Below are 13685 nucleotides of genomic sequence, written 5' to 3'. Positions count from 1 at the left end.
ATATGCAAATTATGAGGATTTCATATTGATTCAGATATTCAGAATTTACACTTAGAAGATGAGTGCTCTCCCCTGCACCATCTGTGAGTGTATAAAGTGTCTCTCTGCTGGTCATCTGCAGATGAGCAATGGTGAGGTTCTGGCAGAGCTTGCTCCAGGCTTGACCAGATCCAGGGCTCAGCAGCAGAGCAGAGCAGAGTGAAGACACAGCCTATGGCAGCCGCTGGTAGGGTTTGCCACCATCTGAAATGAATAGCAGCTCACAACCTCAGTCCTAGCCCAGGGCTAGGTTAACTCTCCTGCTCTCCGTCAAAATGTCGGCTGAAGAAAGTTTGATCATATGGACATTCCACAAAGCATCACCCCATACAACACTATACTGATGACATCATGTTAATTAGGTGTGATGAGCTGGAAATTGTAAGGATGATGGATATTTTGTAAAAACACGTGCTTCAGAGGGTGGGGAGCAACCCTATAAATTTCAGGGGCCTGTCACATTTGTGAAGATGCCAGCGGTCCAGATGACTGAAGACATGCTAGATCATCTCTTTCAAGGTAAGGACAAATAATTGCACCTTTTACCCTCTACCCCTGAGAATAAAGCCCAGGATTGGGTAGGCCTCTCTAGAGTTGACACAACACTTTCCACACTTGGATATACTATACTATTCCATTTATCAACTAATTTGGAACACTGCCTTGAGTGGGCTCAGAGCAGGAGAAGACTCTACAGCAGGTTTGGGTTTTTAATACATGTGGCTCTGTCACTTGCACCATATGAAGCAGCACATTACCTGGTACTAGATACTTCCGTATTAGAGTAGGACACTGTGTGGACACCCTTGAAAGGCCCCAAAAGGAGTGATACCATAGACCTTTAGGGTTCTGGAGGAGGACAATGCCTTCCCCAGAAAGCAAACTAGCAAACTATTCCTTATTCAAAATACAGCTCCCAGAATCTCACAGGGTCCTCCTGGTAGACTTGCCCATGAGGCTTTAAGTAACTGTGTCACTGAGCTCTCCCTCATAAACTGGGAATGTCAGTCTCACCAATTTACAAGGTCTGACTATTAGGAGGGAGATGGTACCTGTGGAATTGAGTTGCCAGGAGATTTAGAGAACATGCTTCATTTCCGTGGGCAGGTGTTCCAGTTCCCCTTGTCATTTTCCTCTCTTACCCTATCTCCTCTGCATCAGCTCCCTCCTATGACCTCATGGGTTTTCCTGGTCAGTTTTTTCTATTAGCAAGAGGTAATTGAAGCAAATAAAAGAGTTTTAGCAATAGAATCTTCAATCTTCCACCATGAATTTACAAAAGTCTATTTGAGGCTTAAAAACCAAGATTTTTACTGATTGTCCTCAGCCAGCTGCTCCTGTAGGCAGCTTGGGGGAGAATGCCATCACTACCATCTTTATGGAGGTAAATAGTGAAAGGAGAAGAAGGAATTTGGGAAAATTGAGAAGTACCAATTTCTGAATATTACCAAATATTACCCTCTTAAAAAATACATAAAACTGCTAAACCTTAAGGTATATTCAACACATAGGGCCGCAAATCTGCATTAATTGTCTGGCTATTTTGCTGATTGACTCTTATTGACAAATGCAGGCAAAGCAAGAGGATGAGAATGAGATTTCACTTGGCTCTCCCTTCGATTATGTCTAGTTACTCAGAAGGCACTGGGATCATATTTATTCTTCTGCTACTTAGGCCATGCCAAGGCTGTTGCAGCTAACAGGGCTATTAATGGATTTGCCTGACATATAGACAGGCACTCATGTAACGGGAACCTCAGATGCAACCTGTTGCCCTGAGTTCTCCAACACTTTCCTCTTATGCAGCCAGAGACGCTGCTGAGCTGTCACAAGACAAACCACCACATTTGGGCAGCTGGGCCACCCCAAGCATGGAGGTTTGTGTTCGGGGATGTACCACTGTGTGAGGATAATAGGAAGCTTGCATGCAGTAATACACTCCAACATCCTCAGCCTCCACCCTGCTGATTTCCAGTGTGAAATCTGTCCCTGACCCACTGCCACTAAACCTGTCTGAGACCCCAGAGTCCCGGTTGGAAATCTTATAAATCAGGCGCTTTGGAGGTTGGCCTGGCTTCTGCAGGAACCAATTCAAATAGGTATTTCCTTTAGTGTTTTGGATGTTCTGACTAGCCGTGCAGGAGATGGAGGCCGACTCTCCAGGGGTGACAGACAGGGACAGTGGAGTCTGGGTCATCACAATATCACCACTGGATCCTGAAGTAACAAGAGAGAAGTGCAAGGTTATATACAAACATCAGAGGCATTTTTATAATTTGCTTTTGATAATTATTTCAGCCTAAATTTTTGTGTGCTCTAGGTTTTGAATCATATTCCCCAAATATATAGTTTTATAAAAGAATGGAGATTTTCAAAGCCCAAAGGAGCCTACAAAATTCCTTTATACTGTTCCCCTCTTTTTGTGTGAAAGTCTTCACCAGGGCACAGGCCCTTGCTCTTTCTGGAATTTTCTTCACTCTCTGACATATAAATCTCACATGGCCCATCCTGGAGGACAAGACGTGCACATCTAACCCATGCCCAGAGCACATGTGGCAGGCAGTGGGGCTCCACAGCTCACCCTCCGACCCCCTTCTCCTTCCTCATCTCCTTCTGTCCTTACCGGGGACCCAGAGCATCAGCAGCCCCAGGAGCTGAGCAGGGAGCCTCATTTTGAGAAGTTGGACTGAGAAGTCCTGGTGAATCCAGGCAAGGTTAGGGTTGAGCTTTTATCTCAGACTCACAAGGGAAGGTCCTCCCTGGGGGACAGTATGCAAATGCCCTGGTGAGTGCAGTGGAAGAAAGGAAACAACAGGTTGGTGCGGGTCTCTCTTGTGAGCAAAGTGACATATATGTCCCCTGTGTTTAGAGCGAAACTAATAGAGAAAAATTCCATGCTGTCTAAGTAGGAGAAGGGATTTTAATGTTTCTTTCTGTTTCTTTTCTGTTTTTGAGGCCTTTTTGAGGCCTCCATCTGAATGATTGAAGTTACTGTCTGCCGTAATATACCGTGATTCTGAAGGGTTTCCTTTTGAATGAATTTGAGGGCATATCTGCGAGTCATGGCATCCCTTCTTTTTCTTTCTGAACGATAGTTTTGCTGGACATAAAATTTCTTTTTGACATTTTTTTCTGTGAACACTTTAAATAACTTTCAAATTAGTATTAATCCTATACTATTAACTAATTTAAAATTTATATTTGAATTTCACTTAGGTTTATACTAATGTCTTTTTTTATGTTTTGGGGTAAAATTCCAGGATTCCATACGGCATTTAGTTTTCATGCTTCCTTCATTCCCTCCAGTCTGTGACAGTTCTTAGTTTTTGTTTGTTTTTCAATACTTTGAAACTTCTGAGTATACTGGCCAGTTATTTTGACGAATGACCCTCTAATCAGATTTATGCGATGTTTTTCATTGATTGGATTCAGATTTTTCATTTTTGTCAAGAATATTACGGAAGGGATGTGTCATCTGTGCATGATATCACAAGTTACAATATGGAAAATCAGTATGTCATTTCTGGTGATGATAAATGAATATGACTAATGAAACCCTTCTTATAGGAAATCCTTCATCAAAGGTGAGCAAGGCGGTTTGATCACTCTTACTATGTGGTTATATGCTGACTTTGTCAGGAATAGGCTCTTCCTGTCTGCTATGGTTGAATGTTCGTGTGTGTCTGAAATTCATGTTGAGCCTCAAACCCTAGGGTGATGATATTAGACGTAGTGCCCTCTGGGTAGTGAGTAAATCAGGAGGGCTCTGCCCCCACCTATGAGATTAATGCCCTCATAAACAAGGCTCCAGGGAACTGCCTGTTCCTTGCACTGCTTCTGCCACATGAGGACACAACGCTCACTTTGTCTCCTTTTGCCCTCCCTACTTCCAACATGTGAGGACACAGAAACACAATTTCATCTTGAACTCACAGAGAGCCAAGCTCATTAGACACTGCATCTGCTGGTGTCTTGATCTTGGACCTCCAAGATCCAGAACTCTGGACCTGCAAGAAATAAATGTTTATTGTTGATAAATTTCCCAGTCTGTATTATTTAGTTACAGCAGCACAAACGAACTGAGATACTGTCTGACTCCAACTTTTTTCCCCCAGTGTTTTTTCCTGTGTAAAACCTGTTGCCAAATAGGGAACACTGAAGGAATAAGTGATGGTCACTGAAATGAATGTGTCTATCCTGACCATTTACCATTGGAATGTTGATATCCTGGAGAAGGAAAAGAGGACTGGGATTTATTAAACATGGTCATGTCCACCATTGCACAGCTGTTATGAAGTCAACTGTTTGTACCAATGAATAGCATTATCTACCACTTAGAATGTTTCAGAAATCAAATGGAATGTACAGAATTCACTGACTACTTCTGACTTGGGAGTTTGAGATACTATTGGTGCCATGCTGAGATCCACACAGTTGGAACATGGGCCCTAGAATCAGAAATTCTGGACCCTCAGCTGAAGAATGTGTGACTACATTGACCTGGTACTTATTCTCAAAATAGGATTTTCCAAGTTTTCCTTTTACGATTTGAGTAATCAATGGGACTGTGTTTTGATTGTTGTGAAAAGTGAAACATTAGGAGAAGGTAGCGGGTAGAGAGGGAATATCAGAGAAATCCCAGCCAGACATGAATGGATACAGTTAGTCTGACTTAGGCTTCTGGAAAAAAAATATGTACAAGACAAATATTTGAAGAAGTCATAGGTATGAAAAAAAAAAAGCAAATGAGAGCAAGTTGGAAAATCTTTCCTGAGTAAAGATGGAGTAGACATGTAATAAAAGCCATTGGTTTTCATTGTCCTGTTACTCATTGTCAGACTGTGTCCATAGTTGCTGAAGATCTGGGAAGACATATCAGCTCAATCCTGTCTCTGGAGCCAGGAGGTGGCTGTGAATATGAGCAAATGTGGGTCTGACTTACACATCTATAAGTCCATGGCCACTGGCCTGGGGAGGACCTGCAGGTGGTGATCTTTCTCCCACCTTGATGATGACACCTTGATCCCTGTCTTCCTGATGCCCTTCAATGACCAGACTGCACTCTGGTGACCTGGTCCTGACTCCTTTTCTTTTTTTTAATAGACAGACCCTCCCACTCACATTTCTTTCTAACTTGTAATTTCTTTTAGATTCATTTCCCCAGACGTACGCTCTGCTTTGTGGACACTATGCAAAGAGGGAACTGTTTTTCAGCTAAATACCCTAGGCGTTTCCATGGGTGTTATTTGCTCTATGTCGACAGGGTCTGCTAGATGAATGGGCTGCAGTAAGAGGTGTAAAATCATTCCTGGAATAAAGGTGTGAGCTATGAAATGAAATGAAGAAGTGGTGTTCATCATCATCATCATCATCATCAAGTTAGAATGAGTCTGTTGTCCCAGGCACCATTGCCAGCAACATACCCAGACCCTTCTGGGATCAGAGTTGTGCTCTGTAGAGGCAATGTATGCCCCCTCTTGTGGTCAAATGTGGGGGAATCCTGAGGGTTTTCCCTATGATCTGACATTGCCATTTCTGCGGCGATGTGTAGGCTCTTTCTTGCACATTTTCATATGTTTTCTTGTGATGCGAATCACAAGTTATACTTGGTTGCCAGGTACTATGCAAGTACTAATGTGTGGCCACATTAGACAGTGACACATAGTTTTCAGTTAGATGTCAGTGGTCCATGAATCGGGATTTCCCCACCATGTCTGGGATCCAATTGTTGTGGAGGCTACAATAGGTTTTGCTACACATCACTCTAATTAGCAATGGAGTGACTGTACAGTCATCAGACTTTGGGTCCGCAGTGACACGGTCAGTCTGGGCTTATACCACGTGTTTGTTATCCTCTCCCAGTCATAACCGGTGGGCAGGTTCCCTCCTGTCTGTCCCACTGTCCTGCTCAACTCCCATGGGGGATTCCCTGGAGAACAGGGCTGAGGGCTGCACAGGGAAACTTGGTTTAAAGTGTTCCTTTATGGTTAGACATAAACATCATTCCATTTAGTAATTTCTCCAGGGCGGTAGAGGGGTGCCTGTAGATTATTATGGAGGGAGGGCCATCCTTTTCTAATTTTTGTAAACCAAATACATACTGGATTTTTGTGGAGGTTTAAACCCATACTTACAGAAAGGTGAAAATTCTTGCTTCAAGTCTGTTTTGAATAGAAATTATGAAGGGTGAGAGCAGTGGTTTTTTTGGCTACTTTGCTTGTTCTTTCCAAAAAAGGCCATTACCCTGCATTAGTTGGGGCCTGGCAAGGGTTCCTCACATGTGTCCCTTCGTCACCACATAAACTGACCAAAATCGTTGGAGATACTAGCTCAGTGCTCACCTAGATTCTCTCTGATCCTAGGATTTCTCTTGGAAAAATGAAAGACAATTTCCTTGTTATCCATTTTTCTACAAATATGTATTGAGCCCCAACGCTGACCCAGGCACTTTACTTCATGTTACATCTAAACATGATGCAAGAGAAGGAAAGAAAAGCAAAAAAGAAAGAATTTAAGTTTTTAAAATTTTTTTATTTTTTTATTTTCGGGTGGGCAAAGGCAATATATGTAACCTGAACATCTGTACTCCCATAATATGCTGAGAATTTAATTTGTAAACCTTGTATACTTGCTAGGAAAGACCAACGAATGCTCCTGGGTGTATTCACTTAGAAGCACAGCAGATGGAGCTGGCAGAGGCCACAGGTCACGTAATGGACAGCAGTAGCCTTGGAGCTGCGCTTGCTGTCAGGCCACACAGACCCCTTGTTGTAAACTCAGGCAGAAAGTCCCATGGAGCCATCGCTTGGGAAGAAGAAAGCACAATGTGCACACATACACACTGGACACATACCACTGTGAAATCAGAGCTATTCACTCAAGTGCTATTTTTATTCACAGTTTCTTTGTCTTTAGGCCTGCTGAAAATAGTCAAAATAATGAATTGCAATGTTACTTACAGTTGTACTTTCTTTCCTAATCCATTCCCCTGGTTATTGTTTCCATTCGTTCGTAGTACATTTAGTTTCATTTTCTTTAGTTTGTCCTCCATCTGGATTTCCCTCACCTTTGTTGATTTCAGTTATTTATTTGAATAGAATATGTGTAATATTAACACAGTCCCCAAAGGCACAAATACACACAAGCAGTAAAGGTGTACTCAGAGAGGTGACACGTGTGACACATGTCTAATCCCCTCTGTCCCATGGCCATGCCCCTCCCTCAACAACTCCCTCCCACTTACCCCTCCCAAGCAACTCTGGTTTACACACCTAGTTTTGTTTGTTTCTTTGTTGGGTCTCCCCTTCATCTTTACAAGAATAATAACACACCATAGATTCGTGTTTGTGTTTTATTATTTTTATTTAATAATATTGTATATATCCTAGAGATCACTCCATATCACTTCATGGAGATCTTCCTCCTTATTGTACAACTGCAAGTTACTCTGTTGTGTGGAGGTGCCGTAGTTTTTCAATGATGATTTTATGTGTGGACATTTTGGACATTTTCATTTTGCTCATAATTAAAAACAGTGCTTCAATGAATAACTTTATGAACATGTACTGATAGGACGGCCTTGCTAATAAACTACCTGACATAAAACAGAGGAATAAACTCACAGCATATAATTGCCCACTTGAAGGGAAATATCACAGCACAATAGCCTCTTATTTGATTAACCACCCGTTGTTCTATTTGAGAATTGTTTTCACAGCCTTGAGGACCCCTGAGCAGACAGCGGAGTACGAGCTCACCATCTCAGTTCCTACAAGACCACATCCCAAAGACCCTGCTAAGCGAGCCTCACAGAAAAGAGAAAAAAAAAAGCACTACGTTTTCACAGGCATTTTCTGCTATTAGTTGGCAACAATTACATGTCAATGTGTCATACAATTTGAGTCAAACATTTGTAAAATGAGAAAACACACAAATAGTTTCTTACATTTAAAAAATATATAACAGGCCAGGTGTGGTGGCTAACGTCTGTAATCCTAGCAATCTGGGAGTCTGAAGAGGGAATACTGCTTGAGGTCAGGAGTTCGAGATTAACCTGAGCAAGAGTGAGATGCCATCTCTACAAAAAATAGAACATTTTTCCGGGTGTGGTTGCACACACCTGTAGTCCCACATACCTGGGAGGCTTAGGCAGGAGGATTGCTTGATCCCAGGAGTCTGAGGTTGCTGTGAGCTATGATTAAGCCACTGCGATCCACCTGGGGCAACAGAGCGAGACTCTGTCTAAAAATAAATGAATAAATAAATATCCCAAATCCCCAAGGATTCTTTCTTTCAGGGATAAAAATCAGGCTTGCTTCAGAGTCCCAGTCTACAAAACTAATTTCTAGTAATCAATGTAATGATATCTTAAAAAATAACAAAGTTTTGAGAAAAAGAGAAATTATAATCTATGCATTTTATATTGAACTAAACAAATCAAATATGAAGAAAATTTTTATTTTAAAACTACAAAAAGTTATAATATACATAATGATTTTCAAAAATAGAAACCCTTGAAAGATTTAGTTCGGCTGACCAAGAGTTGAAATAGAGTGGCGTGCTCAAGAAGAGGAAACTGTGGTTTGTGATTGTAAAAGGCTATTGGGAAGAACAGAAATCACCAAAACCTGAAAGTTAATCTACCTAAGTTGAAAATCTGTTAATAAATTCAATGTCATTTTGTGGGAATAATTCCTCAAATATAAAGTATGTAATGCAATACAATGTGATGATAATAAAGTAATCTGTGTATACAATGACAATATTACTCATGCAAAAATAGGAAGCAGAGTTGAAGGGGAATAACTTTTGCCATCATACTAAATTTACAGTAAATGTAATGTCCAATATTTTTCTTGACTTTGAAATTCAAAATTATAGATTTATACAGGCTTAACAAAAAATAGATAAAATAAATATATGCTTTTACACTTATATTTTGATCCCTCAATTTATTTCCACTCTCTCTTGTTTGAGATTAACTCTAAGTGCTCGTCCATTAATAAATGCAAAAACATAAAACATCTGATTTCTCAAGAGGATTCTACTCTACGCGAGGGGTTATAACAGGTGAATTGGTGAGAGGAATAGATGTCCGTGCTCAGTCCTTCCACGTTAAGCACCAGTCCACAAGTCCAAGATCCTCAGGACAGACACACTGTGTGACAACAAGGAAATTCTTGCTCCAATTTTCTGTTCTTCCCACAGACAGTTTTCATTTCACATTCTTCAGCTCTCCATCTTTCATTCTGATTTGTTCTCCCTAGTTTATGTCTTGAGCCAATTCTTCCTTATCTTTTCTATCTCCTCACCCTATCTCCTCAAACTTGTACTTGAATGTTCATAGCAGCATTGTGAGTCCATCTATAGAATTACTGAGGAACAGCTTTGTCCTTCCTCTAAACAACCTTGGGTGTGAGTTGACATGCACTGAGGAGAAAAAAACATGTGCCCAGGTTTGGTAAGACCACGAAAACTTTAAGAACTATTTAATGAACATCTCGGAGTACCCTGGATTTGTTTTCTTACATCCTGAGCTCCTCTGAACACCCACTCACTGAGAGGTTTGTCCTTCTCATTTCCCAGGTTGGCAGTAAAATAGAATATTTACTCTGCTAGTAGGAATGGAAAATTGTGCATCATGTTTGGAAAACAGTCTAACAGTTCAAGTGTTTAAACAAAGAGTTACCACATGATCTAGCAATTCCACTGCTAGGGATTAATATATACCCAAGAAAAATGTAAACATATGTGCACACAAAAGCTTGTACTTGAATGTTCATAGCAGCACTATGGGTCCATCTTTAGAACTACTGAGGAACAGCTTTGCTGAAAAAAGGAGTCACCAGAATTCTCTGTGATGTTTTTCAACTATGTGAATGACCTTGAATGACTCCCATCAACCAATCTTTCTAGGTTTTACTCATCTTGTCTCCACTGAATGGTATAGGAAGGATAATTTTTTGCAGGCTTTTGGTTCATTATTATTATTATTATTTATTTTTTTATTTCAGAATATTACTGGGGTACAAATATTCATGTTACATATATTCCATGAGTCACAGCTACAAGCACGCCCATCCTCCAGACGGTATGCACCGCACCTATAAGGTGTGAATATGCCCATCCCCTCCTGCCCCTCCCACCTGCCTGACATCCGAAGAATGTTACTTCCATATGTGCACGTAAGCGTTGATCAATTAGTACCAAATAGATGGTGAGTATATGTGGTGCTTGTTTTTCCATTCTTGTGATACTTCAGTTAGGAGAATGAGCTCCAGCTCCATCCAGGATAATACAAAAGGTGCTATATCACCATTGTTTTTCATGGCTGAGTAGTACTCCATGGTATACATATACCAAATTTTAATAATCCACTCATGTAGTGATGGGCACTTGGGTTGTTTCCACATATTTGCAATTGTGAATTGTGCTGCTATAAACATTCGCATGCAGATGTCTTTATTACAGAATGTCTTTTTTTCCTTGGGTAGATGCCCAGTACTGGGATTCCTGGATCAAATGGTATTACTACTTTTAGTTCTTTGAGGTATCTGAATACTACTTTCCATAGAGGTCATATTAGTTTGCACTTAATTTGAAGTAAAAAATTATAACTTTCACATTCAGTAATAATGCTATAGGTCTTAGAAGACAAACAAAAATTTCATAACAAAAGCAGAAGAGAACAAGAAATAAATTTAAAAAGTCATGTTTGTGATGACATGAGAGCACTATAGAGGAAATACAGAGCAGATGACCTAACATTCCAGTGAGGAAATACCTTTTGTAGGTGAGCTGATGTTCTCCTGCCATTGTGTTCTTTAGTGAAATTGGCCAGATTTGAGAGTGGTCGGGGATTTGGGGTTGGCTCAGCAGAGGATTTTATTGCAAGGAGAATCCAGCTGTGTCTGGCAGGTGCGTGGAGCTGCCTTAGCAGACTGGACAAGGGCTGAACCTGTGACACCAGGCTGGATTTCTCCCTGGGACATTTGCTGAGGTCTGCGTCAGGAGCAGTGGCTGGGGCTGGACCAGAAAGGTAGAGTTAAACCTCCCTCATTCCTGTGGGTTTCCTTCTATAAAGCTGCACTGATTGTCCTTAATGTATGTCTCAGACGTGGGCCCTGGGCTCCTGTCCCTGCATCTCCTGCTGATCTTCCGAGCCCCAGCTCCACCCTGGTCAACCTCTGAATTATTTTCATACAAGGTCTCTCCTGAATGACCGTTCTCTTTCCAGTCACATCCAGATATATGATGGGGGAAGAATCAATTTAGGAAACTCACCAGTGTCCTACTTGGATGACTAGGAATGCTTCATATGACCTAAAGTGCATTTGGCTAGGAAATTTGCTAACCTGTGAGCCCTGCCTGATGCACGACTTCCTCATGAGTTTGCAGTGGCATCAGGGCACAATCTGAAGGCCAGTCAGGAACTATTCATCACCGTGAGTATTTTCAAGAAATACATATGAGATTCCATCAGGGTTTGTAGTTCAACCCCAATGTCACCAGCATCCCCACAATGACAAATGTGAGCAACGGAGCTGGGTATTGCACCAAGAGCTGGTGTCTACCACGTGTCCTTCCAATTCTCCTTTACTGCTGCCCCAAATTCTAATATTCTTATTCTTGGGAGACAAAATTACCTTATATTATCTTACATTTCAAAAATTGTGTTGAATATGGTATATAAATGCATGTTTTCTAATTCTTCCAGACTTGGTTATTTATTTTTACAATCCAGATATGGAATTCAAAAATCTCTTCTTTTATTTCAACATGCTGTGACTGACACTGATCAAAAACTTCAACACATGACTTTTGCTTTTCAATAGTTTAACAAAGTCTATCTAGTAGTCAAAACCCAAGAATATGGACAATTTTACTTGGGTACTCCCTGAAACAGCAGTATGAAATGCTGTGCCTGCCCCTTTATTAGAGAGACGTGCTAAAAAAACATAAAATAAAGGCGGGGGGAGTGTGAAGGTGGGTGGAGCGGAAGGAGGAGAGTCGTCACTAAACAGATCCGGGTGCATGTACACCAGTAACTATTCAACCAAAATAAAATCTAAAAAATGCATTAGTTTTGGATTTCTATCAGTCAGACTTCATGCAAAGCTGTTACACTGAATGGATTTAATTGACAAATAAATGCAGGGCAGGCAGGGAAGATTAGCGTGAGCTTTCATTCAGCTTTCTCTTCTGTCCTGTCTGGTTTCTCACAGGGCACTGGAACCCCCTCCATTCTCCTGGAGGTTCTGCCAGGCCAAGGCTGTCACAGCTGACAGGTATTACATGTGCCCGCCAAGGTGAAGCCACAGCCCTCATGGTCCAGATCAGTCGCCTGCTGACCGTTCCTTGAGGTTCCCTACAACGTGCTCTGTGGCGCCTGCTCACCAGGCAAACAACACTGGTGGGCAGCTGGGCCACCCAGCAAGGAGGTTTCTGTTTGGGGCTTTACCACTGTGGGAGGAACTTGTATAGTTTGCATGCAGTAATAAACCCCGACATCCTCAGCCTCCACCTTGCTAATCTTCAGTGTAAAGTCTGTGCCTGATCCGCTGCCACTGAACCTGTCTGGGACCCCAGAGGCCCGGGTGAAACCCAAATAGATCAGGAGCTGTGGAGACTGGCCTGGCTTCTGCAGGTACCAACTCAAATAGGTGTTTCCATTGCTATGCAGGAGGCTCTGACTAGACCTGCAGGAGATGGAGGCCGGCTCTCCAAGGGTGACAGGTAGGGAGAGTGGCGTCTGGGTCATCACAATCTCCCCACTGGATCCTGGAAGAATGAGAGAGAAGGGCAAGGTTATGTACACACATTAGGAGACATATTCACTATTTTCTTTTGTTATTTCAGACTAAGTTATACTTCATATGTGTGATTTTGGTTCATTCTCCCAAAACATTCAATTTCAAAGAGAACAGAGATTTTCAAGTCAGGAGAGAACCTCTAGAAGTCCCCTACACAATCCCCTCTTTCTGTGTCAGAGTCTTCACCAGAGCACAGGGCCCTGCTCCTTCGGGAACCTTCCTCTCTCTCTCAGATCTAACCCTGACTTGACCCATCCTGGAGGACAAGGTGTGCCCATCTAACACATGCACAGAACACACATGGGAGGCAGTGAGCCCCAGAGCTCTCCCCACCCCATTCTCCTTCCTCATCTCCTTCTGTCCTTACCAGGGACCCAGAGCACCAGCAGCCCCAGGAGCTGAGAGCAGGGAGCCTCATTTTCAGAAGTTGGACTGAGGAGTCCTGATCAGTCCAGTCAAGATTAGATTTGAGCTTTTATCTCAGACTTCTAGGGGCAGATCCTCCCCAGGGGGCAGTATGCAAATCCCCTGGTGGGTGCAGCGGTGTAGAAAGAGCCAACAGGAGTGTGGGGGCCTCTCTTGTTAGCAAAGTAACAGACAACGTTCTCTGTGGTTGAAGGGAAACTAACAGAGGAAAAAATCTATTTAGCTCCAGTAGGAGAAAGGACATACTATAATTTTTCCTTCTTTTTCCTTCACATTTTTTTTTTTTTTAATTTTAAAGAGATTTACTCTGAGCAAAATTTGAGGACCATGACCTGGAGCCACGCCCAAGAGGCCTTGAGCAGTGGACTCGCAGAGGTTGGGTTACAGTTTTTTTTTTTTTTTTTTTTT

At 41.9% G+C, this 13685-nt stretch overlaps 2 gene segments (V, D, J or C); both read right to left on the bottom strand.

The window, feature by feature from the left end:
* Positions 1 to 1837: 1837 nt before the first annotated feature.
* Positions 1838 to 2738, bottom strand: LOC105820311. The segment is given in 2 exon segments: positions 1838 to 2256; positions 2663 to 2738. Coding segments are annotated over 2 exon segments (468 nt in total).
* A 9668-nt stretch (positions 2739 to 12406) lies between these two features.
* Positions 12407 to 13293, bottom strand: LOC105820310. The segment is given in 2 exon segments: positions 12407 to 12819; positions 13219 to 13293. Coding segments are annotated over 2 exon segments (464 nt in total).
* Positions 13294 to 13685: the final 392 nt, after the last annotated feature.

The sequence above is a fragment of the Propithecus coquereli genome, unplaced genomic scaffold (genome assembly GCF_000956105.1).
Source record: "Propithecus coquereli isolate 6110/MARCELLA unplaced genomic scaffold, Pcoq_1.0 Scaffold519, whole genome shotgun sequence".
Lineage (NCBI taxonomy): Eukaryota > Metazoa > Chordata > Mammalia > Primates > Indriidae > Propithecus > Propithecus coquereli.
The sequence above is the reverse complement of the archived record's forward strand: the minus strand, read 5'-3'. Positions and strand labels throughout refer to the sequence as shown.